The sequence below is a fragment of the Chrysemys picta genome, chromosome 4 (assembly GCF_011386835.1).
Source record: "Chrysemys picta bellii isolate R12L10 chromosome 4, ASM1138683v2, whole genome shotgun sequence".
NCBI lineage: Eukaryota > Metazoa > Chordata > Testudines > Emydidae > Chrysemys > Chrysemys picta.
Genome location: NC_088794.1, coordinates 8,809,446 through 8,837,232, shown reverse-complemented (window position 1 = coordinate 8,837,232; position 27,787 = coordinate 8,809,446). Strand labels below are relative to the sequence as shown.

The 27,787-nt window shown below is 46.4% G+C and overlaps 1 protein-coding gene across 3 annotated transcripts in view; it reads left to right on the top strand.

The window, feature by feature from the left end:
- LOC101946831 (E3 ubiquitin-protein ligase rnf213-alpha-like) overlaps window positions 1-27,787 on the top strand; it is a 151,932-nt gene that overhangs the window by 112,333 nt on the left and 11,812 nt on the right. For 2 of the 3 annotated variants that reach the window (XM_065594210.1, XM_065594212.1), the window contains 14 exons: window positions 713-924; window positions 2,105-2,206; window positions 4,655-4,870; window positions 7,125-7,209; window positions 7,822-7,856; window positions 10,996-11,090; window positions 11,368-11,518; window positions 11,716-11,881; window positions 12,425-12,516; window positions 13,495-13,743; window positions 15,658-15,799; window positions 20,901-20,984; window positions 21,598-21,766; window positions 27,481-27,676. In XM_065594210.1, coding sequence (XP_065450282.1) covers window positions 713-924; window positions 2,105-2,206; window positions 4,655-4,870; window positions 7,125-7,209; window positions 7,822-7,856; window positions 10,996-11,090; window positions 11,368-11,518; window positions 11,716-11,881; window positions 12,425-12,516; window positions 13,495-13,743; window positions 15,658-15,799; window positions 20,901-20,984; window positions 21,598-21,766; window positions 27,481-27,676 — 1,994 coding nt within the window. Of the gene's footprint in view, window positions 1-623; window positions 925-2,104; window positions 2,207-4,654; window positions 4,871-7,124; window positions 7,210-7,821; window positions 7,857-10,995; window positions 11,091-11,367; window positions 11,519-11,715; window positions 11,882-12,424; window positions 12,517-13,494; window positions 13,744-15,657; window positions 15,800-20,900; window positions 20,985-21,597; window positions 21,767-27,480; window positions 27,677-27,787 lie in introns of those variants that run through there. The other variant, XM_065594211.1, reaches the window with a different exon arrangement.

Sequence of the window (27,787 nt, the reverse complement as noted above, 5' to 3'; positions counted from 1 at the left end):
AAAAGAGACAGGCTAAAAGCTTCTTTAAATGAGTTTTTAAAGTATTTAAGTCAAGAATTTAAGTCTCTTTCTCAAAGCTCTGCTCTAGCTCAGCCAGGAATTATTGGGCCAGATGCAGGAATCGCTGGGGGAGATTCTCTGGCCTGGGTTATCCATAGATTCCCAAATCGGAAGGTATTATTGTGATCATCTATTACAGCACAAGCCACAGAACTTCCCCCAAATAATTCCTAGAGCAGCACTTTTTATAAAAACATCCAATCTTGATTTACAAGATTATGTAGGAGGCTGGACTGGGTGAATACATTGGGCCCTTTTGACCTGAAAATCTGAGACCCTACAAATGTCTGACCTCTCTGAATGCTGTAGGCTCTGCCAGACCAAACTCACTGTTGCCACAAAATTAATGGTGGCCACATTTAGTCTTACAGGATGAATTTTATCCATGAAGCAGTTTTCACTGGGAGGTGGCATTGCATTTTATACCTGTAAATCTTCACTTCAGAAGGGTTAATGGAAGGACTGTTCCTTCTGGTTCAGATGAAGTGTATTCAAATAGGGTCTTTCTTGACTTTCTCCTTTTTTCCCCTTTTATCTTAAATACTATGGTAACTTTACTGCAGGGATTTCATTGCGTATGAGGTTTGAACAACTGTGAAGCTAGGCAGCCATAGTGTATTGGTTTGGGGCTAATACTGAACTCTCTTGGCAGCTGCAGACCAGAATACATGGACCAGTGCTGAAACTGCAGAGAAACAGTCCCAACTTGTGAATTCCATGAAAAATCTGGTTGAAAAGGCCCAAACACCTTGGCCTCAAATATTCCTTATTAGAAATCTTTGTAATTTCTATGGGCTGAACATAATGCAGAAGATTCTTCAGCAAGAGTCATGGATTTTACCCAGAGGAATTGAGACTTCACAGGTAAGTGGCTTCCAAAGGCGACAGAATTTTATGCTTACAGAAACTGTATGAATAGTTTGCATCTCCTTTCTACAGGATGGTTAATTCAAGAGACCTGTTTTCACCTGAAAGCCAGGGCCATCCCTAGGGGGTTGCAGGGCCTGGGACAACCCCCCACCCCCGTGACTCTTCCTGCCCCTGCACCGCCTCTTCCCACACCAACTCTGCTTCCACTCCACCCCTTCCTGCCCCATCCCCATTCTGCCCCTTCCCCCAAACTCCTGCCCCCACCCTGCCTCTTCCTGCTCCCTCCCCCATTCTTCCCCTTCCCCCAAGGCCCCGCCCCACTTCTCCCGAGCAATGCCGGGAGCCAGCGAGGTAGAGCGAAGCAGGGCCAGTCCCGCTGCCGCCAGCCTCTGCCCTTCCCAGGCCCCGTGTCTCCCTGAAGTGCAGGACCCCCCAAAGTACAGGGACCCGGGGCAACTGCCCCGAACCGTCCAATGGCTCTGCTGAAAGCAGTTTTGTTCTTGATAAGCAAAAACTGCTGCAAACCACAGAATTGGTAAAACATGACCTTTGGGCTTTTGTGGGTTATTTTCAAAATGATTCTGGTATTTCGATTGAGAGCTCTTTGTGGCGGGGACTGTCTCTCAGTACATGGGTGCAGCGCCTTGCGCAATGGGGCTCTGATCTTAGTTACTGTGGGCAGGTTTACACTTAAAATACTGCACTGGCACAGCTGCCCCGCTGTAGCGCTTTAATGAAGATGCTCTACGCTGACAGGAGAGAGCTCTCCTGTTGGTGTAGTTAATCCACCTCCCCGACAGGCGGTAGCTACATCTGCAGGTGAGGTTCTCCCGCTCACTGATATAGCAGTATCTACATGGTGGGTTAGGTTGGTATAACTACATCGCTCAGGGAGGACTGTTGTCAGTCACTTCGTGTCTGTGCAGTTCCTGGCACTATGGGCCTCAATCAAGATAGTGGCTTCTAGACACTGCCATAATACATATAATAAAACAATACATAAAATAAGAACAATAATTAATAATAAAATACATGAAAAATATTTTAATTAACCTTCAAATGTAACTGGTCTGATAGGATTCTTTAGCGGCCTCTTGCTATAAAATGATGTGCCTTAAATAGTACATAGACAGCTTCTTTATAACAAAAGTATAAAATATTTTTATTTCCTTAGGACATGAAAATCAGCTCCAATACACCCTTGATGCTTGTGACGCTAGACAGAGCAAGAGGCCACATTAGAAACACAGACTCCGAAGAAGCCAAACAAATAACAGTGAGTGTCTGTTTTCTATTTTAATGGAACATGGTTTGGTTTGTGATTCTGTACAAGTGAAATTCACCCCTGTGCAGAGAGCCAGCACAATTGACACCAGCTAAGGATCTGCCGCATAGGACCTGAATCAGAGACTCAGAGAACTAGAAGGGACCTCGAGAGGCCATCAAGTCCAGCCCCCTCCACTCATGGCAGGACCATGCACCATCTAGACCATCCCTGACAGGTGTCTGTCAAATCTGCTCTTAAAAATCTCCAATGATGGAGATTCCACAACCTCCCTAGGCAATTTATTCCAGTACCTAACCACCCTGACAGTTAGGAAGTTTTCCGTAATGTCCAACTTAAACCTCCCTTGCTGCAATTTAAGCCCTTTGCTTCTTGCCTTATCCTCAGAGGTTAAGAAAAGGAATTTTTCTTCCTCCTCCTTGTAACAACCTTTTAGATACTTGAAAACTGTTGTCATGTCCCGTCTCAGTCTTCTCTTCTCCAGACTAAACAAACCCGATTTTTTCAATCTTCTGTTATAGGTCATGTTTTCTAGACCTTTAATCATTTTTTTCGCTCTTCTCTGGACTCTCTCTAATTTGTCCACATCCTTCCTGAAATGTGGCACCCAGAACTGGACACAATACTTCAGTTGAGGCCTAATCAGCGTGGAGTAGAGCGGAAGAATTACTTCTTGTGTCTTGCTTTCAGTACTCCTGCTAATGCAGCCCAGAAGGAGTTGTTACACTGTTGAATGACTCATATTTAGCTTGTGGTCCGCTATGACCCCCAGATCCCTTTCCGCAGTACTCCTTCCTAGGCAGTCATTTCCCATTCTGTATGTGTGCAACTGATTGTTCCTTTCTAAGTGGAGTACTTTGCATTTGTCCTTACTGAATTTCATCCTATTTACCTCAGACCATTTCTCCAGTTTGTCCAGATCATTTTGAATTTTAATCCTATCCTCCAAAGCACTTGCAACCCCTCCCAGCTTGGTATCATCCACAGACTTTATAAGCATACTCTCTATCCCATTATCAAAATCATTGATGAAGATATTGAACAGAACCGGACCCAAAACTGCTCTCTGTGGGACCCCACTCGTTATGCCCTTCCAACATGACTGTGAACCACTGATAACTATTCTCTGGGAACGGTTTTCCAATCAGTTATGCACCCACCTTATTGTAGCTCCATCTAGGTTGCATTTCCCTAGTTTTGTTTATGAGAAGATCATGCGAGACAGTATCAAAAGCCTTATTAAAGTCAAGATATACCAAAGCTATCAGGTTGGTTTGACACAATTTGTTTTTGACAAATCCATGCTGGCTGTTACTTATCATCTTATTATCTTTTAGATGTTTGCAAACTGATTGCTTAATTATTTGCTCCATTATCTTTCCGGGTACAGAAGTTAAGCTGACTGGTCTGTAATTCCCTGGGTTGTCCTTATTTCCCTTTTTATAGATGAGCACTATATTTGCCCTTTTCCAATCTTCTGGAATCTCTCGCGTCTTCCTTGACTTTTCAAAGATAATCGCTAATGGCTCGGATATCTACTCAGTCAGCTCCTTGAGTATTCTAGGACGCATTTCATCAGACTCTGGTGACTTGAGGACATATAATTTGTCCAAGTGACTTTTAACTTGTTTTTTCCCTATGTTAGCCTCTTCTGATCCTACCTTAGTTTCAGTGGCATTCACTATGTTAAATGCCCAATCACCACCAACCTTCTTGGTGAAAACCGAAACAAAGAAGTCATTAAACACCTCTGCCATTTCCACATTTTCTGTTGTTGTTTCCCTCCCACCATCACCCCACATTGAGTAACCGGCCTACCCTGTCCTTGTTCTTCCTCTTGCTTCTAATATATTTGTAGAATGTTTTGTTGTTAGCCTTTATGTCTCTAGCTAGTTTGATCTCATTTTGTACCTGGTCTTTCTAATTTTGTTCCTACATACTTGTGTTATTTGTTTATATTCATCCTTTGTAATTTGACCTCGTTTCCACTTTTTGTAGGACTCTTTTATTTTATTTTTTTTAGATCATTGAAGATCTCCTGGTTAAGCCAGGGTGGTCTCTAGCCACACTTCCTGTCTTTCCTATGCAGTGGGATAGTTTGCTCTTGTGGGCAAAGGGACTTAATGGGACTTAACTGGTGCCTACTGTAATTATAGGGAATGTGCCTTTAAGGTCTGAGCTTCCCAGACAGACAGTCAGGTGGGGTGCTGTGAATCTCTTGTTATTACAGCCAGTTGGAAACAGAACAAAGCAGATCTCTTTGCAAGCTTCTATGCACTGAGCCATCACTGAACACCACGGTCTTGCGCTGGCTTCTCTGCACAGGGGTGAATTTCATCCTGATTATAAAACACAACAGAGATCAGTGTGACCATCTGGAGTGAAATGTGCAAAGTGGAGACCATAAACCTCTCTCTGTTTTATTTGATTGTCATTTAGGCCATCACAAAGCACATGGAGAGGCTCCTACAGGCATCGCGGCCATCAGAAGAATCCATGGAAAACAAATTGGAAAAGATCATGAGTGACGTGAGCAGCCAGGAGAACGCAGCCTTGCTGGAAGTGGTGCTGCATACTGCTCTCACACTGACCCTGTCCCAGCACCCGCTCACCGAGCTATTCAAATCCATCTGCTTCCAGCCCAGCGCTGTCAAGGTGAGTCTAAAGCAAAGAGCCATTGTATTCCTCCTTGGCCCCAGCAGCTCTGTGTGCCACTGACATCATCCCCTTTATGCCCCTTTCTGTCTGCAGTGTCAGTTACAGCAGCTTTTGGGTATGGGAGGAACTTAAGATCTGTCCCTATAAATACAGATATATTTAAAATCATCCAAAATCATGGCCACTGTGCCACATCCCACCTGCACTTTGCTTCTGGGTCTCGTCCCGTTCTGTTAACTCAGTCGCTAACCAGAGACTTTGGACTTTCTAGTCCAAAAACCCCCAAAGTCACTATTTGCATCCCCCCATCCCCCTTACAGTGACGAATGCTGGGGATATGTGCACGACAGCACCTGCCTGAGGTTCTGGGGGCTCCAGGGAAATAGTATCGAAAGAATTTAAGGCCGGAAAGAACCATTATAACCCCCTGCATAACCCAGACCAGAGAATCTCACTCAGTTACCATTGTTTGGAGCCCTGAATTATCCACCTGGCTGGCTGTCCATCTGTGTGTGTCTGTTTGCAGTGAACCATTATCTTAATGTCAGCTGATAAAGTTCGATTTTCCTGTTGAAATCAAAAGGGAAATGAAAGTTTCCACAAGTCATTGGGCCGGACGCAGGACGCGCAAGGGTGAGATTCTCTGGATTGTGATATGCAGGAGACCAGGCTGGATGGTCAGAAAGGTTCCTTCTGGCCTTGACATCGATGACTCTTTCCCTCATGTGGCTAGTTTCCCAAGTTATGGCACCAAATTCCCGGAGGAAGAATTCTGTCTTTGTTCAGGCCGAGAAAGCCCCCTAGCACAAGGAAATGAAACCCTGTACCTGGGAGGAAGGGGGAGAATTGGGCATGAAGCTGGGTTGGCACAGCACAAACACCCTTGTGAGAATTGACGTGGCCTAGCCGGCAGCCCGCTTTGGAGGCTGAGCTCTTTTATAGGCCCATTTTGGCTTTATGATTCCGTACCAGTATTTTATTATTCATTCAGAGGGGCTGTGTCCTTGGGCGATCAGGCACTGGACTAATACTCAGGTTTCCTGGGTTCTGTTCCCACCTCTCCCTGGGTGACTTGGGCAAATCACTGAACCTTTCTCCTTCTTAGTTTCTCCTCCCACCTCTTGTCTATTTATATTGTAACTCGTTGGGGCAGGGATTGTCTCATTATATGTCTGTATGGTGCTGGGCACAACAGGATCCCAATCTTGGTCGCTGTGTGTCCGAGCAGTGCCCAGCCCGACGGAACCCTGATCTCAGTCGCTGTGTGTCCGAGCAGTGCCTGGCATAGAATCATAGAAGATTAGGGTAGGAAGAGACCTCAGGAGGTCATCTAGTCCAATCCCCTGCTCAAAGCAGGACCAACCCCAACTAAATCATCCCACCCAGGGCTTTGTCAAGCCGGGCCTTAAAAACCTCTAAGGAAGGAGATTCCACCACCTCCCTAGGTAACCTATTCCAGTGCTTCACCACCCTCCCAGTGAAATAGTGTTTCCTAATATCCAATGTAGACCTCCCCCACTGCAACTTGAGACCATTGCTCCTTGTTCTGTCATCTGCCTCCACTGAGAACAGCCAAGCTCCATCCTCTTTGGAACCCCCCTTCAGGTAGTTGAAGGCTGCTATCAAACCCCTCGTTCACTCTTCTCTTCTGCAGAGTAAACAAGCCCAGTTCCCTCAGCCTCTCCTCGTTAAGTCATGTGTCCCAGCCCCCTAACTGTTTTCGTTGCCCTCCGCTGGACTCTCTCCAATTTGTCCACATCCTTTCTGTAGTGGGGGGGAGGCAAAACTGGACGCAATATTCCAGGTGTGGCCTCACCAGTGCTGAATAGCGGGGAATAATCACTTCCCTCAATCTGCTGGCAATGCTCCTACTAATACAGCCCAATATGCCATTGGCTTTCTTGGCAACAGCGGCACACTGCAGACTCATATCCAGCTTCTCGTCCACTGTAATCCCCAGGTCTTTTTCTGCAGAACTGCTGCTTAGCCAGTTGGTCCCCAGCCTGTAGTGGTGCATGGGATTCTTCCTTCCTAAGTGCAGGACTCTGATGGGGACATGATGGGGCCCTGATTTCAGTAACTGTGTGTCTGTGCAGCACTTGGTGCAATGAGGTTCTGAGCTTAGTCTGAAAGTTGCCAGGAACCAAACCTGTATCTCCCAAATCCCCATCCAATGTTCTATGCACAAGCCCTTCCTTCCGCTCTGCCCCAGTGCTGTAGTAAAGGTGTCCAACTGTGGTTTGTTTACCAGGCGAGCTACCTTCCGACCATGCCGAGCGACCTTCTCTTTGATGTGAGGAATTGGAAAAACACTGCCACGGCAGATACACTGTGGAGTAAGTGTCAGAAAAACTTTATATCAGTATTTTTCTGGATGCTTTTAAACACCCCACTATCATAATACCAGGTGTGCTTGCCTTAGTGGTGTATACATACAGAGACAATCTTCTTTTCCAAGCCTCCGGGTGGAGATATGGCTGGGGAAAACGGGGCATGACTGGAACACAGCCAAGTCCAGCTGAACTTTGCTGGACCAAAAGGTACCCCGAGTCTGTAGGAACTGGTATTAAATTAGAGTAAGGTTGGGGCAGGGTCTGGCAGCCTTGGTACAAGGGATGGGTAAAGGCTACTTAAAGCCAACTGTGTCCCTCCAGTCTGGTTCTGCACTGATCGCCTTTCAGACTGACCAGAAATCTGGTTTAGAATATTGAGTCACAAGGTCATTTTTTACGGAAGCAGGAAATTTGGGACCAGGTCCCCAGCTGATGTAAATGGGCTGTAGCTCCAATTCGATGGGACCAGATCCACACCTGGGGAGAATTGGTTGTCACTCCATTGGAATCACTGGGGCTGTGCTGATCCCCCGAGCGGAGGTTCTGGTACATTATCATTACTGTTGTTTGTGTGACTGTATCAGTAACTGATTGGTCTGATTCCCTCTCACACAGGATGCCAATGCGGGCAGTACTGGAGCATTGAAAATGTAAGTGTCTCTTCATAGCTGTTGTTCGTTGCGGGTGTATCTTCAGCCTCTTGCTTCGTCTCCATGTCTCTGGAATGTACTTGTCGGATTTCTCAGGACAGGATTACTTGCCACTGACACAAGGATCAGAGGCCCAAGCTGACTCCAGACCTTATCTCCCTATCTAAAATGCACCTAAATTGCACCTAAACCTTCACGTTAGGGCAGATGTAATGTCTGGGCTTGAGAAGTTCATTGCTGTGCAGCCCCATGCTAGTCTCCTGTGATACGAAAGTTTCATATCGGAAGCTGTATCCGCATGTAGCCCCTACCTGAGACAGCCCCGTAAAGGTGGTAGAGCCCCTGGGTGGGGCTGAACCTGCCTCCTCCAGAGCTAAGAGCACAGTTCTTTCCTGCCTGAGCTGAAAGACTCACCTCTCTTAGCCCAGGCTGTAGCAGGCTCATCAACCTCTATGTACGGCCCAGCCATCCCTAGAGCTGGGCTGGGCACCACACTGGTAAGTGTGGGTTACATGTGTAGATGTGTCTGTGGAGACAGTTACAGAATATGAAGAGTTCCATGGCATGGCCTGTAAGAGTAAAGCGAGCAGTATGTGTAGAGGTAGTTGTTTTCCTCTGCAAATGCCTTAGGCCCAGATTCACAAAGGGGTGAGGTGTAACCCTTCTGCCTGTTGGAACTGGCAGCAACAAGGGCCGGGTTCAATATCTAGGGGGTTCCTCTTCAACAATACAACACAAAACCAGCTCAAGCCCCAACCCAGTGACATGGGACAATCACACACCACCCTCTGGGCGCCTCTAAGAGGCAATACTTCCCCTCTTACCAGCACAGAGTCTGAATGTAGAAAAGAAACTTAGTAACAGGAGGGAAGTAGCTCAGCATTAATTTGGGAAAACACCACAAACAGGGTTCATAAACATAAACCATGCGCAAAAGACCAACTCATGAGTAAGTTGGGCAGTGTCCTCTTCCATCAAGTTCTTAAGTCCAGCAACCAAAAGTCCCTTTAACATGCCCGTCCCTTCTCTGCACCTCATTCACAGTTGTTGTCCTTGGTACGTGCAGACCCAGGGGCAGAGTTGCATCTGCAAAGTTCACCTCCCACCCTGGGTGGAGGGTAAGAAGGCACTTTACTTGTTTTGCTGCCCCAGCACCACACCTCTCTGCTTATTACCCTGTCTTGTGTAATAAGACTCTCTCTTATTACAGAGTAGAGAGAGGAAGGATCAAATGGTGTCTGGGGCCCTTAGGCAAGGCCCACACTACCAGGCACAAGTGACAGTTCCCACCCTCTCTCTCAACTCATTGGGCTTCAGAACACATGTCCCCCTGCCTAGCGAGTGTCGTTTATGAGGGTGAGTCCCTCAATCAGGAAATGCCAAGTACAGTTCTGCTTCCCTGGATTCACACAACACACAACAAGGATAACAAGTCTTTATAACTCCGGCCCCAATGACAAGGAAGCCTGGGGATCCCACACCAGCCAAACAGTGATCAATTGGGCAAGCAATTCCATCATGCTGAGCACCTAGGCAGGGTGGGTGTGCCCATGCTAATGAGATCAGCTCCTGAAGTCCTTTTCCACAGCTCACCACTAGATGTCAGGGGAGAGCTCATTCAGCCTCTGCTTAGATAGGCGTTGTGACGCTGCACATGGCCACACCTAACTTCTAGTTGCTTAGAAAAGCACTGGAACAGCAATGGGATCCACAGAGCCCGAGTTAGGCACCATTGCCCAATGCCTGGGCAGAGACAGGCACTTGACAATGTGACACACCAAGCCAGCACACTAGGCAGGGAGCTGTTTAAGCTAGCCAATGGGAGATACTAATCACTGGGGTATGTGCTAAGCCCTGCCCCCTTCAGAGAGGTAGGCACCTGAGTCCAGGCTCCAGGGAGGTGGCTGGCTCTGCCTAGTGATCCACGAATGGGAACCCCTCCCATAGAGTCAGGGGGCTTAGATGCCTAGGTGTCTTTCTTTCAAGATGAAGTTAGCCCCATCAGATTATCCCATAGCTCAGTGGCCAGGGCACCCATCTGGGAGCCCCCAGTTCAAATTCTTAGTCCCCCTTGGGCCAAGGGGGCAATGAAACCTGAACTTCTCACACCCGGGGTGAGTGCTCGAACCACTGAGCTGAAAGGTGTGAAGGAACCTTCTCCTTTGGCTTGGTTTTCAACGGGCTCCTTTTCCTGTCTTCCCCTGGTTCGTGGGTTGCTCTGGGGCTGAGGCAAGAGATTGGCCTTTGGACACCTAGAGGGAAGCAGCAATGCACATGCCCAGAGGCAGAAACTTCAGCACTGAGGGAACGTGTACCCTGAAAACAGAGGCGCTGAGTGAGCGTAGATGCTACAGGGTTAGGAGGTAACAGAGCAGGAGTTTTGTGGCTCGCAGTGATGCCTGAAATTGGGGCTTAGCCACGATGTACCTTGGTGGATCTGGGCCTTCCCAACTGGAGGTCTGAGTGTCCTGCACCTAATCCTCCTCCTCCGTTCTAGCAACGTGGTTTTAAACAGTGACCATGTGGTTTTGCCTTGCCATTATCAATCATACTGATTCTGCATACATTTCGTGAGACCACAAGTTTATACACACAAAGTGAGCTAGGCACTCATCCCCCCCCAAACTTCAGCATGTTTGGGGAGCCATTGGGCTTGTCTACATGGCCACTTTGTGTGCGACAAGCCACGGTGTGAACTACAGCACACTGTCTTGCGCACTAAATCACTGTGTGGACACTGCTGCGTCCTGTGCACTAAAATTCCATATTGCACTAGGACGTACTGCTGATTCAGTAGCACTTTTAGCGTGCGGGAGCAGGTGCCACACAGACAGTTGGTTCGTGTACATTCACACCTCGACTTGCCGTGCACTGAGGGGCTGTGTAGACAAGCCCTAACTCCACTAGGCTACTTTGAGAACATGATCCTATGCACAAGGCCAGTGTGTTGCACACTCACTGTCTTTCCTGTTCGCTCTTCGGAACATTTCTGCCTCCAGCGGTTTGTGCAAAGTCTGTTTCTTGCTCAGCTGGAGAGAGTGATGCTGTCTGGCTAGCAGCTGAGCAAACCATCGTACAATTGTTGCACTGCTGGTTCTTTAAGAAGTGACTAATGCTGACATTATTCCTGTGACAACAGTGCGGACGGCCCTGGGTTATTATCAAGTGTCTGTGTGGCTCCGAGGTCGGTGGGACTAATCACAACCCCGTGGAGGGATTTGAGGAAGTAGATATGTAAGTTTAAAATCATTGCATGTGATGTAAAAGAAATGAATAAGACTGTGTCAACTTAAACCCACACAGCTGGGAATTGTCTACTGGGGTGAACTATAGGTGCCAATTTTAGGGGAAATGTCATTGAAAGTTCAAAATTCCAATCCTTTTCCCCACCCCAGTGTGACCCCACGGTCACTATAGTTGTGAACTGGTTAAGGTGAAACACCAAAAAAATACAAGGTTTGGGAGAAAACTCTGACCTCTATGACTGTCAAATGATGGTTTCTTAATACAGCACGAAGGATAAAACAGAGAGAGGCTACGTGCTGGTGAGTCCGTCCTCACGGAACAATGAGACAGAGAGGGATCTGCCTGCAACTTCAGTCTGCATCGCCAGAGCACTGCTCCATTCTTCAATGCTCCTGGGAACTTTTACCGATAAACAGGTGGGAAAACAAATATGCCCAATAACACTTCTGTCTATCTGTCTGTCATAACTCATCAGGGTTGTACAGCACTAACCAGTTATAACTTGTAATGGTAACTTTGACTGAGTTATACATTGCCTTTAGAGAAGTGTCTGTACAATTATATGGGGAAATGCTTCCTCAGAGCTAAGCTATGGAAATACTTTGCCTTCTAGTCCATTTTGGAGCTAATGAAAGTGAAGCCCCAGGACGCCGTAAAGTTCTTTTGTGACCATCTTGAAAAAGACATCCAGTTCCTAGCGGAGTCACTTAGTGGAAACATAGACGATGCAACGATGACAGTCCACCTATTCCTCAGATACATCCTCGACAGCACAGCCGGTAAAGAAACGCCTCGTTTTAGGGACTGGTTTTTTTATTTTGTTTTTTGCTTCTGTATTTATGACAAAGTGAGACAAATTCAGACTAAAATTAGGTTCAAAATGTTTATCAGAGAGGGGAATGAGTCATCAGGACACCTCATGTAGGTATGAGGTGTATTCCCCAGCACCTGGAGTCTTGACATTAAGATGTGATATCTCATTCTAAAAGATGTGCTATAGCTCAGACAGAGGTGATGGGCATGGTGTAGAAATCACTGGCTGAGGTTCTATGGCCAGTGTTATGCAGGAGATCAGACTAGATGATCATAACACTCTCTTCTGGCCTTACAACCTACGAACCTATTAATAAACTGATTTTTAACTGGCTAATATGTGAATGTTCTCCTATATCTTATGGCTCAGGAATCCAGTTGCCTGATAACACTGTAATTCATTTCACTATTATGAACGACAATATTTACTGCGACTGCGCTACTTTAGATCTGCTCATTAATTTATGTTAAATGATGAAAGCTGAAGTGTAATTGTATATTTCTTACAGACACAAACATGACCATTAAATGTATGCATGAAAAAGAAGACAGAGTACAATGGGAAAGCTGCTTAAAAGCCGTAACTCAGTCGTTCTTCCAGGTATGTGAGAACCAGTTTTCTATACATGGTCAATATCACAAATAAACCAGCTGTTTACTCAGGGTAAGAGAGAGCGAGCCAGAAAAAGCCCACCTGAGACTTCCATGCCACTATATGAAACCAGAAGTCACACAAAACATTTCTAAAATGCCATTGTTTTGCCTCCAAAGAACCCCTTGGTGCTCAGATGCCACAGTGATGGGCGCATTATAAGAACCTGATAGGACAACATAAACTATATTAAGCCTGGCTCATTTTTTCAATGTAAAAACTTGTCCATTGTGTTCAGCAGACTAGAGAGGAAACTCCTGTGTGTTTGAGTGTCTATGAACCTGGTGTTAAACTGCCTGCCCTCTGCATTTCCAAGAGTTCTGTTGGCATTTCATTATTATTATTATTATCACAGTAGGGCCTGTTGGCTTAAACCAAGATCAGGGCCCCATTTTGCCTGGCAATTCACAGATACACACAAAGAGTCTGTGGGTGGGAGTGGGGTGAAGGGGCCGTGGTCCTCCCACTTATTACCTGCTATAAGGGCGAGAGGGCGGAGAAGAGCGAGAAGGGGGTGAGCCATGGGGGAATGGGCAGCTCCAGGGCGGGTCCTTGGGGGAAGGGGTTAGGATGGGGCCATATTTCGGATGCCAGTGGCCCCTCCGCTTTTATGGAGTTTCTGTAGTCCCTAGCTGGGTACTGCACAGACACACAGTGGAAATCAGTCCCTGCCCCACAGAGCTCACAGTGTAAATAGACAAGGGCAGGATTATTGTCCCTTTTTACAGATGAGAAATGGAGACACAGAGTCATGAAATAGCTTCTCTGAGATCACACAGGGAGTCAGTGGCAGAGCCAAGAATTGAACCCGGATCTCTAGTCTGGTGTCTTAACCCTGAGCCAGCCCGGCTGCCTCTCAGACCAATGAGAAGAGCCCGGCCCCTTTATAACCAGACTTGATTCCTAACTGACATCTCACTTCCACAGGTGCTGGAGCAGAAAATTGCTTCTGCAAAGCAGCAGATTGTAGAGGAGGGAGCTCACAGTTCAAATGTTCTCCTGAAAATAGCCTACGGCCAGTCCCCGCCTTTCAGCCACCTGCCGAGCTGCGGGCTGATCAACATGCCCTGCATGTGGAGATTTGAACAGAGGATGACAATCCAGCGCCTGACCCATCTGGTGCAACAAGAAAATGGAGCAAACCAGTTCCCTGTGCTCCTGGAACTGCTGTCCAAGGTGCTCTGGGATGATTTGAAGTAATGTGCACACACAAACAGCACATGCGTTAGAACAGCACACACATATATAGAGATGTGAATACATTGTAACCCCTTTTCAGCCCAACAGGCTAGTTAAAGTTTGGGGCCTTGTTGGACGTAGAAATTGATGGAGTCTGATATTTTATTTACTTCAGTTTTGTTTATTTACAAATAATGAACAAAGACTCGTGTCTCTGAACACAGGGGGGAATCAACTAGCAGGAAACAGCTTTTGTTGCTCACAGTACCAAGAGCAATCTTTGATCCTGCGCCCTTGGCCTCTTCCCAGAGTCACCCACTGGCTTGCAGCTGCTCCCTCCTGCTGGCAGTCTCTCCCTCTTAGCCTGTTCTTGTCTGACCTCTGTTTCTGTGGGCTTGTCTACACTTACAATGCTGTGCCACTGTAGTGCTTCAGTATAGATGCCACCTACGTTGACGGGAGTGATTCTCCCACTGGTGTAGGTGATCCACCTCCCCGAGAGGCAGTAGCTAGGTCGATGGAAGAATTCTTCTGTTAACCTAGCAATGTCTACACAGAGCCTTAGGTCATTATAACTACACCGCTCAGGGGGGTGGATTTTCAATGCCTCTGGCTGACATAATTAAACTGACCTAATTTTCTGGTGTAGCCCGGTGTGATCTCTCTTCCCATAAACACACAGCTACTCAAATCAATACTCAGCCAAAAGCTCCTGGACAGGTTCACACATGGCTTTTGTCTTAGATGGGGCTTTTACTTACAGTTACGTTAAGATCTTGATTTAAAGACAGGAGATAATTATGCTAGGTCTTCCATCATGTCTGTATTTAAACATGAACGTTCAGGTTTAAGTTATGCCCATAAAGCCAGATTCCGAAATGATGTGTAAGATTTACTCCCTTACTTTCATTTGGACTCTCTTAGGCCGACTCACACTCACTGACCAATGTGCAAGGGAGTCGTGACGAGGGCTGATTTCTCCAAACACGGAACAAGGAACTTTATTAGAATAAAGAAAATAATAGTTTGCCTTTAGCCCGCTGTCTCTTTCTAATCCTAAAGTTCTTTGTCCAGAATAGGAAAAAAACCTGGTGTAGGCAGGATTTCACATGTCTTATGAACAGTGCTCATGGGAGGAGGGATAGCTCAGTGGTTTAAGCATTGGCCTGCTAAACCCAGGGTTGTGGATTCAAAAGTTCAATCCTTGAGGGGGCCATTTAGGATCTAGGGCAAAAATCTGTTTGGGGATTGGGCCTGCTTTGAGCAGGGGGTTGGACTAGATGACCTCCTGAGGTCCCTTCCAATCCTGATATTCTATGATTCAATACATTTTAGCTGACTTTAAAAAGCACCATTTTTTCCTGCTTTAGACTCCTCCCCTTCTACCAGGCTTCCTGCTACACATGTAAAGAAATAGGACAGCTATCCTCACAAGGGGGTTAATTTACACCATTACTTTTTACACCTCTTAATCTGGCCCAAAGAAACAAGGCAAGTGTGAGCCGCTACTTCCATTCCAGTCAGGCAGCTTCAGTTGATTGCAGCACATGCCTATGGACAGTTTGAGTTTGCATTACAACAGGTGTGCTAGCAATGACCAGTATGAAATGCTAGGCGGTTGGCAGGGGTTTGGCAGGTAGCAGGATCTTTGCATAGCTTTCCTAGGGTCCAATAGAGAACTGTAGGGATAAAGTAGATTACTATTAAAAAGTCCAAAGGGGCTTGGAGCCAGATGGACCGGTCCCTGCTGGCTGATTTGCATTGCTCCAGTGATGCAAAGCAGCTAGACACCCACATAACCATGAAGTTTGCAGGAACATCAAAACCACCCGACATTCATCCCGATAGCATCTTTTCTCTCTCACTCAACACAGGCATCATGTTAAAGAGGTGGTTACTTTTCTCTTACAGCACCAGCACATCCGACACATACGGCACCTGCCTGAAATTCTCGCTCTGCAGCGCTCTCTGATCCACTTTTTCCAAAACGGCAATATCCATGAAGGTGAAAGGCTTTCTGTGAGAAAGTTCTTGGAATGGGACGACCTCTCAGGTACACTTCATACTTCTAGGGTTATGGTACCAAATCCACCCTTGGAATAGTTGTATTGGAGTAACTGGGGCCAGATCTCCAGCTGGTGTGAATCATCACTGTGTGCTGGCCCTACACACCTGTGGATTCCTCAGTGCTGCAGGGATTTTCTTGGGGCTTTAGGGCAGCTTTGCATTGTGGGGGAAACCCCAGGCAGCCTCAATGCACCCAAGAATCTGTATGACCCTATTTCTTGAGCAGCAATAAAGAACCCAAGGAACTTCATGGCTGAGCTAGGCATGGTCGCTGTTCAAGGAATAATACTGACATGCCTGGGCTTGAGCCAGATACTGCAGAGATCAAGGGAAAAGCTCCCATTTGCTGCAGTGGGCTTTGGATCAGGCCTGTGGACCAAGGAGAACACCTGCAGTTCTGCAATTATTTGCAAATTGTAAACATCAGTCAAACAAGCCAATGAGAGCAATCAGTCAAAATGCCTCCGTGACTGAGGAGTCTAAGAGCCGTTGGATTTCAATAAGACTGTGGCCAGGTCCACACTACAGACTTGTGACAGCATAGCCAGGCTGGTCAGATGTGATGAGGTGCAATTTTGTGATTGACCGAGCTTGATGGCAAAAGCTCCTAGTGCTGACAGTTATACCAGCTGCACTGTGCTTTCACCAGGACCGCTTATTTTGCTCAGGGAGGCAGGAATAAGCCAAACCAGCAAAAGTGCTTTGGCTGCTTTACGCTAGGTCCACACTAGGAGCGCTTTGCTGGAACAGGATACTGTTATAGCGACACCGGCAAAGTGCTCCAAGTGTAGACCTGGCCTTGATCTTCTCAGGGCTAGATCCACAAAGAGAACTTAAACTCAGCATTGCAACACCTGACAGTTACACACCAGGCTGCCTAACGGAATCCACAGATTAATACTTACCCTGATTGGGCCAGAAAGAGAATGGCTTTGTAGCTTAGTGGTTAGGTTACCCACCTGGGAGAGCCTGGCTCCAGTGCCCCTGCTCGAGCTAATATTTAAGTAGTTTATACAAAGTGGAGCAGGTTCAGCAGGAGAGATTGAGAGGGCACTAGCCCAGAATACTCAATAGCTCAGTGGTTAGGTCACTCACCTGCAATCCTAGGGACCCTGGGTTCTAGTCCTGGCACTAAGTAAGACAGTTGGGGGATTTGAATTCATGTTTTCTACATACAGGGTGAGTGCCCTAACCACTGATACGAGGCCACCATCACTACCTCGTCTGCTTTGGCCCTGCTTTGGGTGGGGTCAGACTTGGAAGCTGAACATAAGAATGGCCATACTGGGTCAGACCAAAGGTCCATCCAGCCCAGTATTCTGTCTACCAACAGTGGTCAATCTCAGGTGCCCCAGAGGGAGTGAACCTAACAGGTAATGATCAAGTGATCTCTCTCCTGCTGTCCATCACCATCCTCTGAGAATGCTTGCTGGGGTGGGAGAGGTCTAGTTCATAGACTCATAGAAATGTAGGGCTGGAAGGGACCTCGAGAGGTCATCAAGTCCAGGATCGAGTAAACCTAGATTATCTCTGACAGGTGTTTGTCCAGCATGTTCCTAAAAACAACAACAACCCAATAATGGAGATTCTACAACCTCCCTTGGAAGCCTATTCCAGAATTTAATGACCCTTAGTAGTATACGGCTCGACAGCATTCATCACCATGCATTTTTGACAGGTTTCCATGCCCCATTTAGGGCTTATGTCCCGCCTTCCCACCCCGTTTCCGTTGGAGCCAAAGTTTGGCACTGTCGGCCATTTTTAAATGGGGTGTGTGCAGTGATGAGCTGCCAAAAAATTAACAACCGGTTCTTTCCTCCTCACCCCAGGAGGGGGTCGTGCCCCCCACAGGACACCTGCCCCATTCAACCCCCCACATTCCTTGATGCCCTCCCCGGGACCCCTGCCCCATCCACTACCCTTCCCTGTCCCCTGACTGCCAACTGCCGTCCCATCCAACCCCTCCTCTCATTCCTGATGGCTCCCTGGAACCCCTGCCCCATCCAACCACCCCTTCTCTCTGTCCCCGACTGCACCTGGAAACCCTGCCCCTGACTGCCCCCCACCGCCCCATCCAACACCTGCTTCTTCCTGACTGCCCCCCAGGACCCCTGCCCCCATTCAATCTCCCGGTTCCCTGCCCTCTGACTGCCCTGACCCTTATCCACCCACCCCCACCCCCCGAAATCCCCTGCCCTCTTCCAACACCCCCTCCCTGCCCCCTTACCATGCTGGAGGCCGGGCCGGGAGCGCTGGGCCAGGCTGGGGCCGGGTTAAAGCCGTTCATCCGGAACTGGGGCACTCGGCCGGGGCCGGAGCCGCTGGGATGGAGCAGGGCCGGGCCGAAGCTGCAGCCAGGCCCCGGGGCCGGACCCAGAGCGCTCGGCCGCAGCCGGACCCGGGGCCAGGCCAAAGCTGGGGTGCTCGCCCGGGCTGGAGCTGCCGGGCCTGGGGCCGGAGCAGAGCCGAGCCGCAGCCGGGCCCGGGGCCGGGCCGGAGCTGCTGGGCCCGGAGCCACTCGGCCAGAGCCGGGGTGCTCGCCCAGGCTGGAGCCGCTCGGCTGGAGCAGGGCCAAGCTGGGCCGCAACTGGGCCCGGGGCCGGGCCGAAGCCGCTGGGCCAAAGCCGGGGTGCTCGCCCGGGCCGGAGCCGCTGGGCCTGGGGCCGGAGCAGGGCCGCGCCGCGCCTCGCCTTGCTCCCCTCCCTGGAGCCCTCCTCGCTCCCTCCCCCTCCCGCTTACCTTGCCAAGCCGCTTCTTGTTTCTGACCCCTCCCAAGTCCCAGACTTCCCGTGCGAAGATCTGATTCGCGGGAAGCAGGGGAGTGGGAGAAGAAGTGGGCGGCAGAGCCTTCAGGGGAGGAGCCCAGGAAGCAGAGGTGAGCTGGGGCTGGGGGCAGGATGGCCTTTTTAGAACCAGTTGTCCCGCTCGGAACAACTGGTTCTCACAGGGCTTCTAAATTTAGCAACCGGTTTTTGCCAACTGGCTCCAGCTGATCCCTGTGTGTGTGTGTGTATTTGACTAGTGGAAGTGTTGTGTGTGTTTGTGCTTGGGTATATTGAGAGGAAAAGGTTGAAAGAAGAAAGTTAGAGAGTGTAAAGATGAAAAAAGAAAGTTTGAGTAAGGTTTAGAGGAAAAAAAGGAAAGAAAGGTTATTTGGGGAAGTTGAGTAAAGAGAGAGGCTTTTAAAGGGTAGGTTATGAAAGAATAGAAAGATTTTTGTTTTTAAAGGGTTATTTAGTTTGAAAGAAGAGAAATTTGTAGTGTGTTTGAGTAAGGAGAGATGATGGTAAAGGTCTAGTTTGGTAGACTATTAAAGAATAGAAAATTTTGAGATAAATGTAAAAGTTAAATAATATTGAAAGCTAGGTTTAAAAAGGGCATTTACTAAGGCAAAGCCTGTTTGGTAAACCCCTGGTAAAAAAGTGAATAGAAAGCATTTCAACTACTTACTATCAGGGTAGGTTAAGAAAAGAGCCTTTAAAATTATTAAATAATATTAAAAACTAGGTTTAAAAGGGCATTTACTAAGGCAGTGTCTGTTTAGTAAGCAGAGGGTAAAAAAGTGAATAAAAAAGCATTTAAACTATTAAGAAAAAAGAGAAAGCTGTCCTGAGTTTTAGGGGGCATGTTAATAGCTCTTTTAGTGAACCGGTTTTGTAAGCAGCCTGTCTGTGTTAGTTGTTATGCTTTAGCATGGGCAAGCGTTTATTATTTGAAAGTATTTTCCCACTTTATGAGGTATTATCTCCCCCATCTTACGGCCTATCAGAAATATTAACAAAAACAAGCTAAAAGATACTTTGTAGCAAGGTCTGCAAAGCAATCATTACAATTTTGTTGATCATTATCTTGTCTAAGCCCCTAGAGAATATATATTTTTTATTTTTATAAAACTCTTTTATGCAAACTGTAACCCTAGATGATGTACAGCATTAAATAATATGGAACAGTAGACAAGAGACCTGAGACATTGTTGAAATCAGAGGGGCTATAATTAAGTCCTAATGCAGAGGGCCTTGGGGTGGAAAATGTAAAGGTACAGCCGAAGTGGAAGATGGTATGATTTAAGAGGGGTTCTGGGGCTGCTTTGCAACAGTCCATAGGGAGCCTGTAACCCTCATGCACAAACACCGGGGCTGTTAATGCATAACAACTAACACAGACAGGCTGCCTACAAAACTGTTTCACTAAAACTTTGGCGCCAACGGAAACGGGGTGGGAAGGCGGGACATAAGCCCTAAATGGGGTGTGGAAACCTGTCAAAAATGCATGGTGATGAATGCTATCGAGCTGTATAATACTACCCTTCTTAATATGTAACGTAAATCTCCGTTGCTGCAGATTAAGCCCATTACTTCTTGTCCTGTCTTCATGGAGAACAATTGATCACTGTCCTCTTTATAACAGCCCCTAACATATCTGAAGACTGTTATCAAGTCCCCCCCCGTCATCTTCTTTTCTCAAGTCTAAATATGCCCAGTTTTTTTAACTTTTCCTCATAGGTCACGTTCTCTAAACCTTTTATTATTTCTGTTGCTCTCCTCTGGACTCTCTCCAGTTTGTCCACATCTTCGCTTAAGTGTGATGCCCAGATCAGGACACGGTATCCAGCTGAGGGCTCCACACGGCCAAGTGGAGTGGTTACTGCCGATGAATCCTGCTGGGGCTTAGGAGGTGTCAGGATTTAAAGGGCTGTGTACATGCTGCCTAGCAGACATTTAGGCATCTAAGGGAATTTACCAGTGGGAATTTAAGCAACTGCAGAGTTAAGTGGCAGCTGAGTGACGATTTTAAATATCTAAATTTTGGCTTCAGGTGCACAAAATGACAATTAGGTGCCTAAATCCCTTTGTGGCTCTAGCCTTCAGTGCCTAAATCTCTTGAAAATCAATCTCAGGCTCCCAAAAAACATAGGCACTTTTCAAAATTTTACCTCATACCTGTTGGTAAATCTTCTTTAATGTTGCAAGGTATGTTAACATTTCAATTAGTCTTTTTACTATTAGAAGTATTTTTGCAAGAGGGAAACTGTTTTTTTTTTCTTGGGGAAGTATGTTGATAAATGCCATGTTCTCTTCCAACTTCAGATGATCAGTGTTTGACTTTTGAAAGAGCCATACAGACTGTTCAGAAAGTGTGGAGCAATATAAGATCAAGCCCCAGAAGCTCAGGTATTTTGACTTTCATGGTGGTTTACTTTCCTTTCTAGATATTTTTCTATCATGTAACAAACAAACGATTCAGTTGTGAAGCTGAGTATGAGTCTACCCCAGAGTAATTACCAAGTATTCCCTGACACACAGCTGGTCCCAGGTTACCCGCTATCCTGCAGAGACATAAACATCCTTAATATACTCTGAGTGGTTCCACTGACTTCACTGGGGCTACTCAAAATGTCTAAAGCTCAGCATGGATGTAAGTCTTTGCAGGGCTGGTGAGGAAGGGAGCTGCGTACCGAAAGGACAGTGATAATCAGGTTGCCCAGTTGTATAAGCTAACTGAGCATTTTTGCATATGGAAATTGCTAGCTAGAAGTGGGGGTGACTTTTAATTTTTTTCTAACTGTTGCAAGTTTTTCACAACTTATTTTTTCATAAAACACTTGCTGGTTTTTTTCCAGCCAGTTGGTTGAATTAGATTCAGTTTGAAATTTTGACAAAAAGACAGCGTGAAAAATGTGGAGAATTATTTTGTGAAAACCATTTCTTTCCCCACCTGCCACTTGATACCCTGGTTCCTGTGATTCTGTGCACACGGCGTGAAAGATTCTCTGCTTTGTTACAGAAATCAGCATCCCTGAGGAACTGTGGTGCAAGGAGATCAACCCTGACACTGCCATCCTGGATCTCCTGCCAACCACTCCATCCATAACTTCCATTGTTACAAGGTTCTTAATACAGCTCCAGAACGGCTGCATTGACACAGCTGCTCAACTCACTAAGGAAAAGCAAAGGTATCTTTCAATCCTCACCCCTAGGGGGGAACCACTCTGACTAGATAACTTTAGTTACCCATAAATCAACAATTCATCTTAAAACATAGATCCTGAGTCTCATCTCACTTCAGGTGGCATAAAACAGGCATAGCTCCATTGAGGTCAATGATGTTACTCCTGATATACAGCCATCTATGTGGGGAGGGCCAGGCCAGACTTCTCCAAGAAGAAAACATCACTCCTATGACCTTGTGTAATGAGGCAGTTAGGGGGAAACTATATCAAGGTCTTCTCAGGTGGCGTGTAAAGTTGATTTGGTCTTATTTTAGTGTCTCAGACAGGGGTGCTGGAATTAGCGTGCTGGGGGTGTGGCTGCACCCCTGGCTTAATGTAGTTTCCATTATATACGGGGTTTACAGTTTTGTTCAATAGCTTTCAGTACCCAGCACCCTGGTCCCAGACTTACCTTAGGTTAGCGGAGATCAGAATCCGACCCTGACACCACAGCAATCAAGGGATGACTCCAGACTGACCCCAGGGTAACTTGCCATGTTACCGTAAGGAAGGACCGAGGAGCACAGCAAGATGCTTATGGTCCCAACAGGGAACTGCCTTTTTACAGCTAACCTGGGCGTGCCACAGACACTCAGCGGCATATAACCTACAGTGTGATCGCAGCTGTACCACTATGAAGATGTTGACAGCTGTGTACTTTCCCCATATATTTAGGGTAATAAGTTATAGTGGTGTAAGCATCTTTATACTGGTGCAAATGCACCCGGCTAGGGGTTGAACCAATTAATCTATTTAGCTAAAAAAAAAAAAAAAAATCACACACAACCCAAAAAATAGCTAAAATTGGTACAAAATCGGTTGGTAGAGCAGGCTAGCTCAACCCATACAAGCCAGCTGTAAACTGATATAAGTCTATCCACACAGGGCTTTGCACCAGTGCAACTACATTGATTTTTTTTAAACCGTCTTCAGATCAACTGGTGCACTTGATGTTAGCCAAAAGGCCAAGAAGCATTTGATTTCAGTTCAACTGGTACAACCACAAGAGCAAAACTCCCATTGGCTTTAATGGGGCAGGTTGAAACTCTTAGGGCCAGATTTACAAAGGTGTTTCGGCACCTGAAGATGCAAAGAGGCACCTTGTGGGATTTTTCCAAAGTGCCAAGGCCGGTTCGGCTCCAAACTCCCATTGTTTTCAGTAGTTGCAATGGGAGGTACTATAGGCTAGTGGACACAGAAGACCTGGGTTCTAATCCTGGCTCTGCTGGGTGATGTTGGGCAAGTCAATTGCCTTTCACTATGTCTCAGTCTTCCTAACTGTAAAATGGGGATAATGGTACTTAGCTCTAAGAGCTAGAGGTTATTACTTTTTATTATCTGTTGTTGCCCAAAGACCTTTGTAGAGCTGACCTTTGACGTTTGGTCCTTTGGTTCACACGGCAAAGGCCCTCAGTGCTGGAAATTGCAGAATCTCTCTTTGCTTTCCCCTTGTTGTCTCCTCTCTCTGGACGGCTGTGCTGCCAACGCTCCCTGTTTTACTGCCAGTCTCAGCTTCCCTGTCAGTCTCTGGCTTTCATGGCTGTGGGGAAAAGCCTGGAAATGTGCTCCCCAACTCCAGGAGGTGAATAGAAAGGCCTCAGAACATCATATTCTTTAAATCTTAAGCCAGCCACATGATTTTTGGAGTCCAGCTCCTGATATTTGCATGTGTGGGGTTGGCCAAGCTGACGGGGTGTTGTGCTGTTGGGGTAAACATCACGAAGATTCATATTCAGAGTTTAAAGACAGAAGGGACTCTTAGATCATCTAGTCTGAGCTTCTGTACAGCACAGGCCATTAGCATCACCCAGTTACTAAGCCCACTAACTTGTGTTTGGCTAAAGTATCTTCCAGAAAGGCGTCCCCTCTGGATTGGAAGCCGCCAAGGGATGGAGAATCCAACAGTTGGTGCCTTTTTTCCAATTTGAATTTCTCAGGCTTCAGCTTCCACCTATTGGTTTTTGTTCACCTCTAGATTAAAGAGCCCTTTAGTACCTGGGATTTTCTCTGTGCACTGTTATTAATACAAGCCAAGGGCTTTTTTCACTCAGGAAGCGACTCAGCCGGCCAGCGCTGTTGCCGCATGTGGCAAAAACATCAGCCTAGTAGCGCATCATTCAGAGCAGCTTTGGACTCTTCCTCCACTGACTCCTGTGGAGCTGCTATGATGGAGAGTAGCGTTTGGCTCACTGTAAGCAGCTCTGCCAAGTGTGAAAAAGAACATGAGTCCACGCCCCAGAAATCACAAGATTGCCTCAAAAGACACAAGATTTTTTAAAAATACTGTTGTGCTAGAGGGTGCCATCAAACAGAGCTTTGATCTACAGAGAACACGGCTCTACAGCCAAAATGCTTCTGAAATAAATGTAGTCAAAACTTTACTAATTCTGGGTCACTGAGAACGAAAATGATGCTTAAAATGGTTGATTGGCTCTAGTTTTCAAGATATGCTATTGGGTCAGTATATACGACCCTCGACTTGGGAATGGCGGAGGATAAGTGAGTTATAAAGGGAAGGGATCTCAATTTAAACCAGAAATGACTAAAATACATCTTTGACTGGATCTATGAATAAATCTATGACTGGGTTTGGACAGTACTTGCTTTTTAGGCAAAACAATGAATGATGCAATCTGAAGCTGGTATTGCATCATACATGATATGAATTGCATCATGTTATTCCTAGAAGTCATGGATGATGCAATCATAACAAAGCTTACATCACTCTGCTCAACAAATTGCCCTATATCAGCTCTAGAAATCATACAGTGTCGTGCTCTTATTTGTCAGTGTTTGATTTTGCAAAGGGACACATTTCTGTTTAGCCAAAGTGAGCAGAGATGCCTCGTACTTGTGTGAACAGTGCAGATAACTTCTGCTATGTTTGTGGTGAAGTGACTTTTGCATCACAAAAGTGCAGTATAACCACTATGGTTAAGAAATCCTATCACCTTTATTTTGGCTGCAAAATTGGAGATCAAGACAAGAGGTGGGCCCCACACATATGCTGCAACACTTGTGCAACAAATCTTCGCCAGTGGTTGAACAGGAAAAGGAAATCTATGCCTTTTGCAGTGCCAATGATTTGGAGAGAGCCAACAGATCATACCAGCAATTGTTACTTCTGCGTGGTGCCTCCAGTTGGGAAAGGTCTGTCAAAGAAGAAAAAGTGGACTGTGCATTATCCAAACATTCCATCAGCTATACGCCCAGTACCCCACGGAGAAGGACTGCCAGTTCCTGATGCACCAGAATCATTCTCACTTGAGTCAGACGAGGAAGAGGAAGAGGATGAAACTTCTGGTCCTGAACCATCAAGGTCACAGGACCCACATTTTCTCCCATCCTCCTCCTCTGAACCACACCTCATAACACAAGGTGAACTTGTCAGGGATTTGGAACTACCCAAGAGTAAGGCAGAGCTGTTGGGCTCCAGACTACAGCAGTGGAATCTCCTGGCAGGTGATGTTAGGGTTTCCATGTTCCGTGACCGTCAAAAGGATCTTGTCCCATTCTTCTTCATGGAAGGTGATCTTGTAGCCTGCAACAACATCGATGGTGTGATGGCAGCCCTCAACATCATTCACGATCCAGATGAGTGGAGACTTAATTGATTAATCAAAGACGAGTCTTAAAGCTGTTTTACTGCATAATGGCAATGTCTTGCCATCAATTCCAGTTGGTCATGCAGTCCATATGAAGGAAACCTATGACAACATGAAACAACTTTTGAGGTGCATAAACTATGACCAACATCAGTGGCAGCTTTGTGGCGATTTGAAGGTTGTTGCTCTCTTGCTTGGTCTGCAGACTGGATACACAAGGTACTGCTGTTTTCTCTGTGAATGGGATAGTCGTGCAAAAGATTCCCACTACATCAAGAAAGATTGGCCACTCCGACAGTCATTGGAGCCTGGGAGGAAAAGTGTTCAGCATCCACCGCTTGTTGAATCAAGGAAGATTTTGTTACCACCCTTACACATCAAGCTGGGTCTGGTGAAGAACTTTGTCGAGGCCATTGACAAAACACAAGCAGCTTTCAAGTACCTTCGTGGAAAATTTCCAAGGTTAAGTGAAGCTAAGATAAAGGAAGGTGTCTTTGTTGGTCCTCAGATTTGTGAACTTCTTCAAGATGATGCATTTGACCATGCACTGCGTGGCAAGGAAAAGACGGCCTGGAAAGCCTTCCAGTTAGTGGCAATAAATTTTCTCAGAAACAACAAGGCAGACAACTACAGGTTGTTGGTGGAAAACCTCCTCAAGGCATACAAAAGCCTTGGTTGCAACATGTCACTAAAGATACATTTTTTGCACTCTCATCTAGATTTTTTTCCACCGAACTGCGGAGCAGTGAGCGACAAGCACGGCGAGCGATTTCACCAGAACATTGCAACAATGGAGAAACGCTATCAGGGCAAATGGAGCCCATCAATACTTGCAGACTATTGCTGGACAGTGACAAGAGATGCTCCATTTAATGAATACAAGAGACAAGCCAAGAAGCGCCGAGTAGGCACTGAATAGGACTAAACTATGTACATAATAGTTTTTTGTTTCATAATAAATTTTATTTATATAACCCTTTTGCTGATTTTTAAAGTGTTCCATAAACAGGACAGGTGAAATATTATCATGTAAAGCAACCATAAACACATGAAAAGACCTAGGTTTACAATTAATGATTAAAACTCTACTATCCACACAATATACATAGACATAAAATGTAAAAACTTAAATATCGTAGAAACAGTAGCCAATCAGTTGTTTTAATTGTCATATCTGAATTCAGCACATCAAAATACATAATAAATAGCACATTTTATCTCTGAAGCAGATGACTTCTCAAAAACTTTAGACCTGTGTAATCAGACTTCCTTAAAGCTGATGAGTGTAGGAAGCATCTTTATTTCAGGCTGAATGGAAGGAGCGATTTACTACCCCTGTGTATAATGATAGGTGGAAACAATAGAAGCCACCACCCCAGGCACTAGGCCACATGGCAAGGCCAATCAGAAACTAAGCCATGTCGGATGAGGGGTTTCCTTGAGACTGATTGCAAATTGTAAAGGGCTAGTGGTTTGTTTAGCAAACTGTGTGTATGTGTGGGAAGAAGAAAGACAGGAGAAAAAAGCCAGCAGAAAGTGAGAGAAGCAGTGGTGAGCATGGCCCAGAGACATGGCAGAGACAGAGAGCCTCCAGACTTGGAAATGGTAGGCCAGGGACCCATGGTGAGCCAGGGACCTGCTGTGTTCAGGGAACCAGGACTTCATGTGCATTCTGTAAATAAATAGGGTTGCACCAAAGAAATACCTGATCCGTATCATCCATTTCTCCTCTTAATGGAAACATTCCCACAAGGCCCTAAAGGCTGGCTAATTTCTTGGGTGAAAGGGGCAACAATAATAAAGGTGGAGGTGCTTTTATTTGCCTCCTGGGGTCAAGATTTCAAACTTTTCCCTGCAGCTACCAGGGTGGGAAACGTCCCTTTTTTTAAACTGGGAGCTGCTTTTCTCCCATGACTCCAGGAGCTGGAACCACTAATATCACGAGATTCCCAAGGGTTGGCAACTGAGCGTAAGGCTGCAGAGATGAGCTAAATGGCCCACCAAGGCTAGTTCCGTCTTAGATTTTTTTGGCAGTAAAGAAGACGACGCCTCACGTTCTTCCCTTTTCTCCAGGTCTATTTCAGCGGAAGAGGTGAAGCACGCCTCTGTGTTAAGTGTTTCCGAGAGCGACTTGATCACCATGGCGCTGTCGAACTTCCAGTACGTGCTAGAGGAAAATGGAACCAAAACCACCCACTACAACTTTCTGACTCTGCAGAGGCAAGTGATTCACCGCTTCATCAGCGGGAAGCCCGTCGTGAAAGCCCAGGTGAGTTCAGGATGAAATCATGGAGGTGGCACTTTGCCATAGACTTCAGCGCAGGCAGGATTTTACTCTCAGTGCTTCCTGCTCTGTGGCCTGGCACCTGTGTGAGTCATT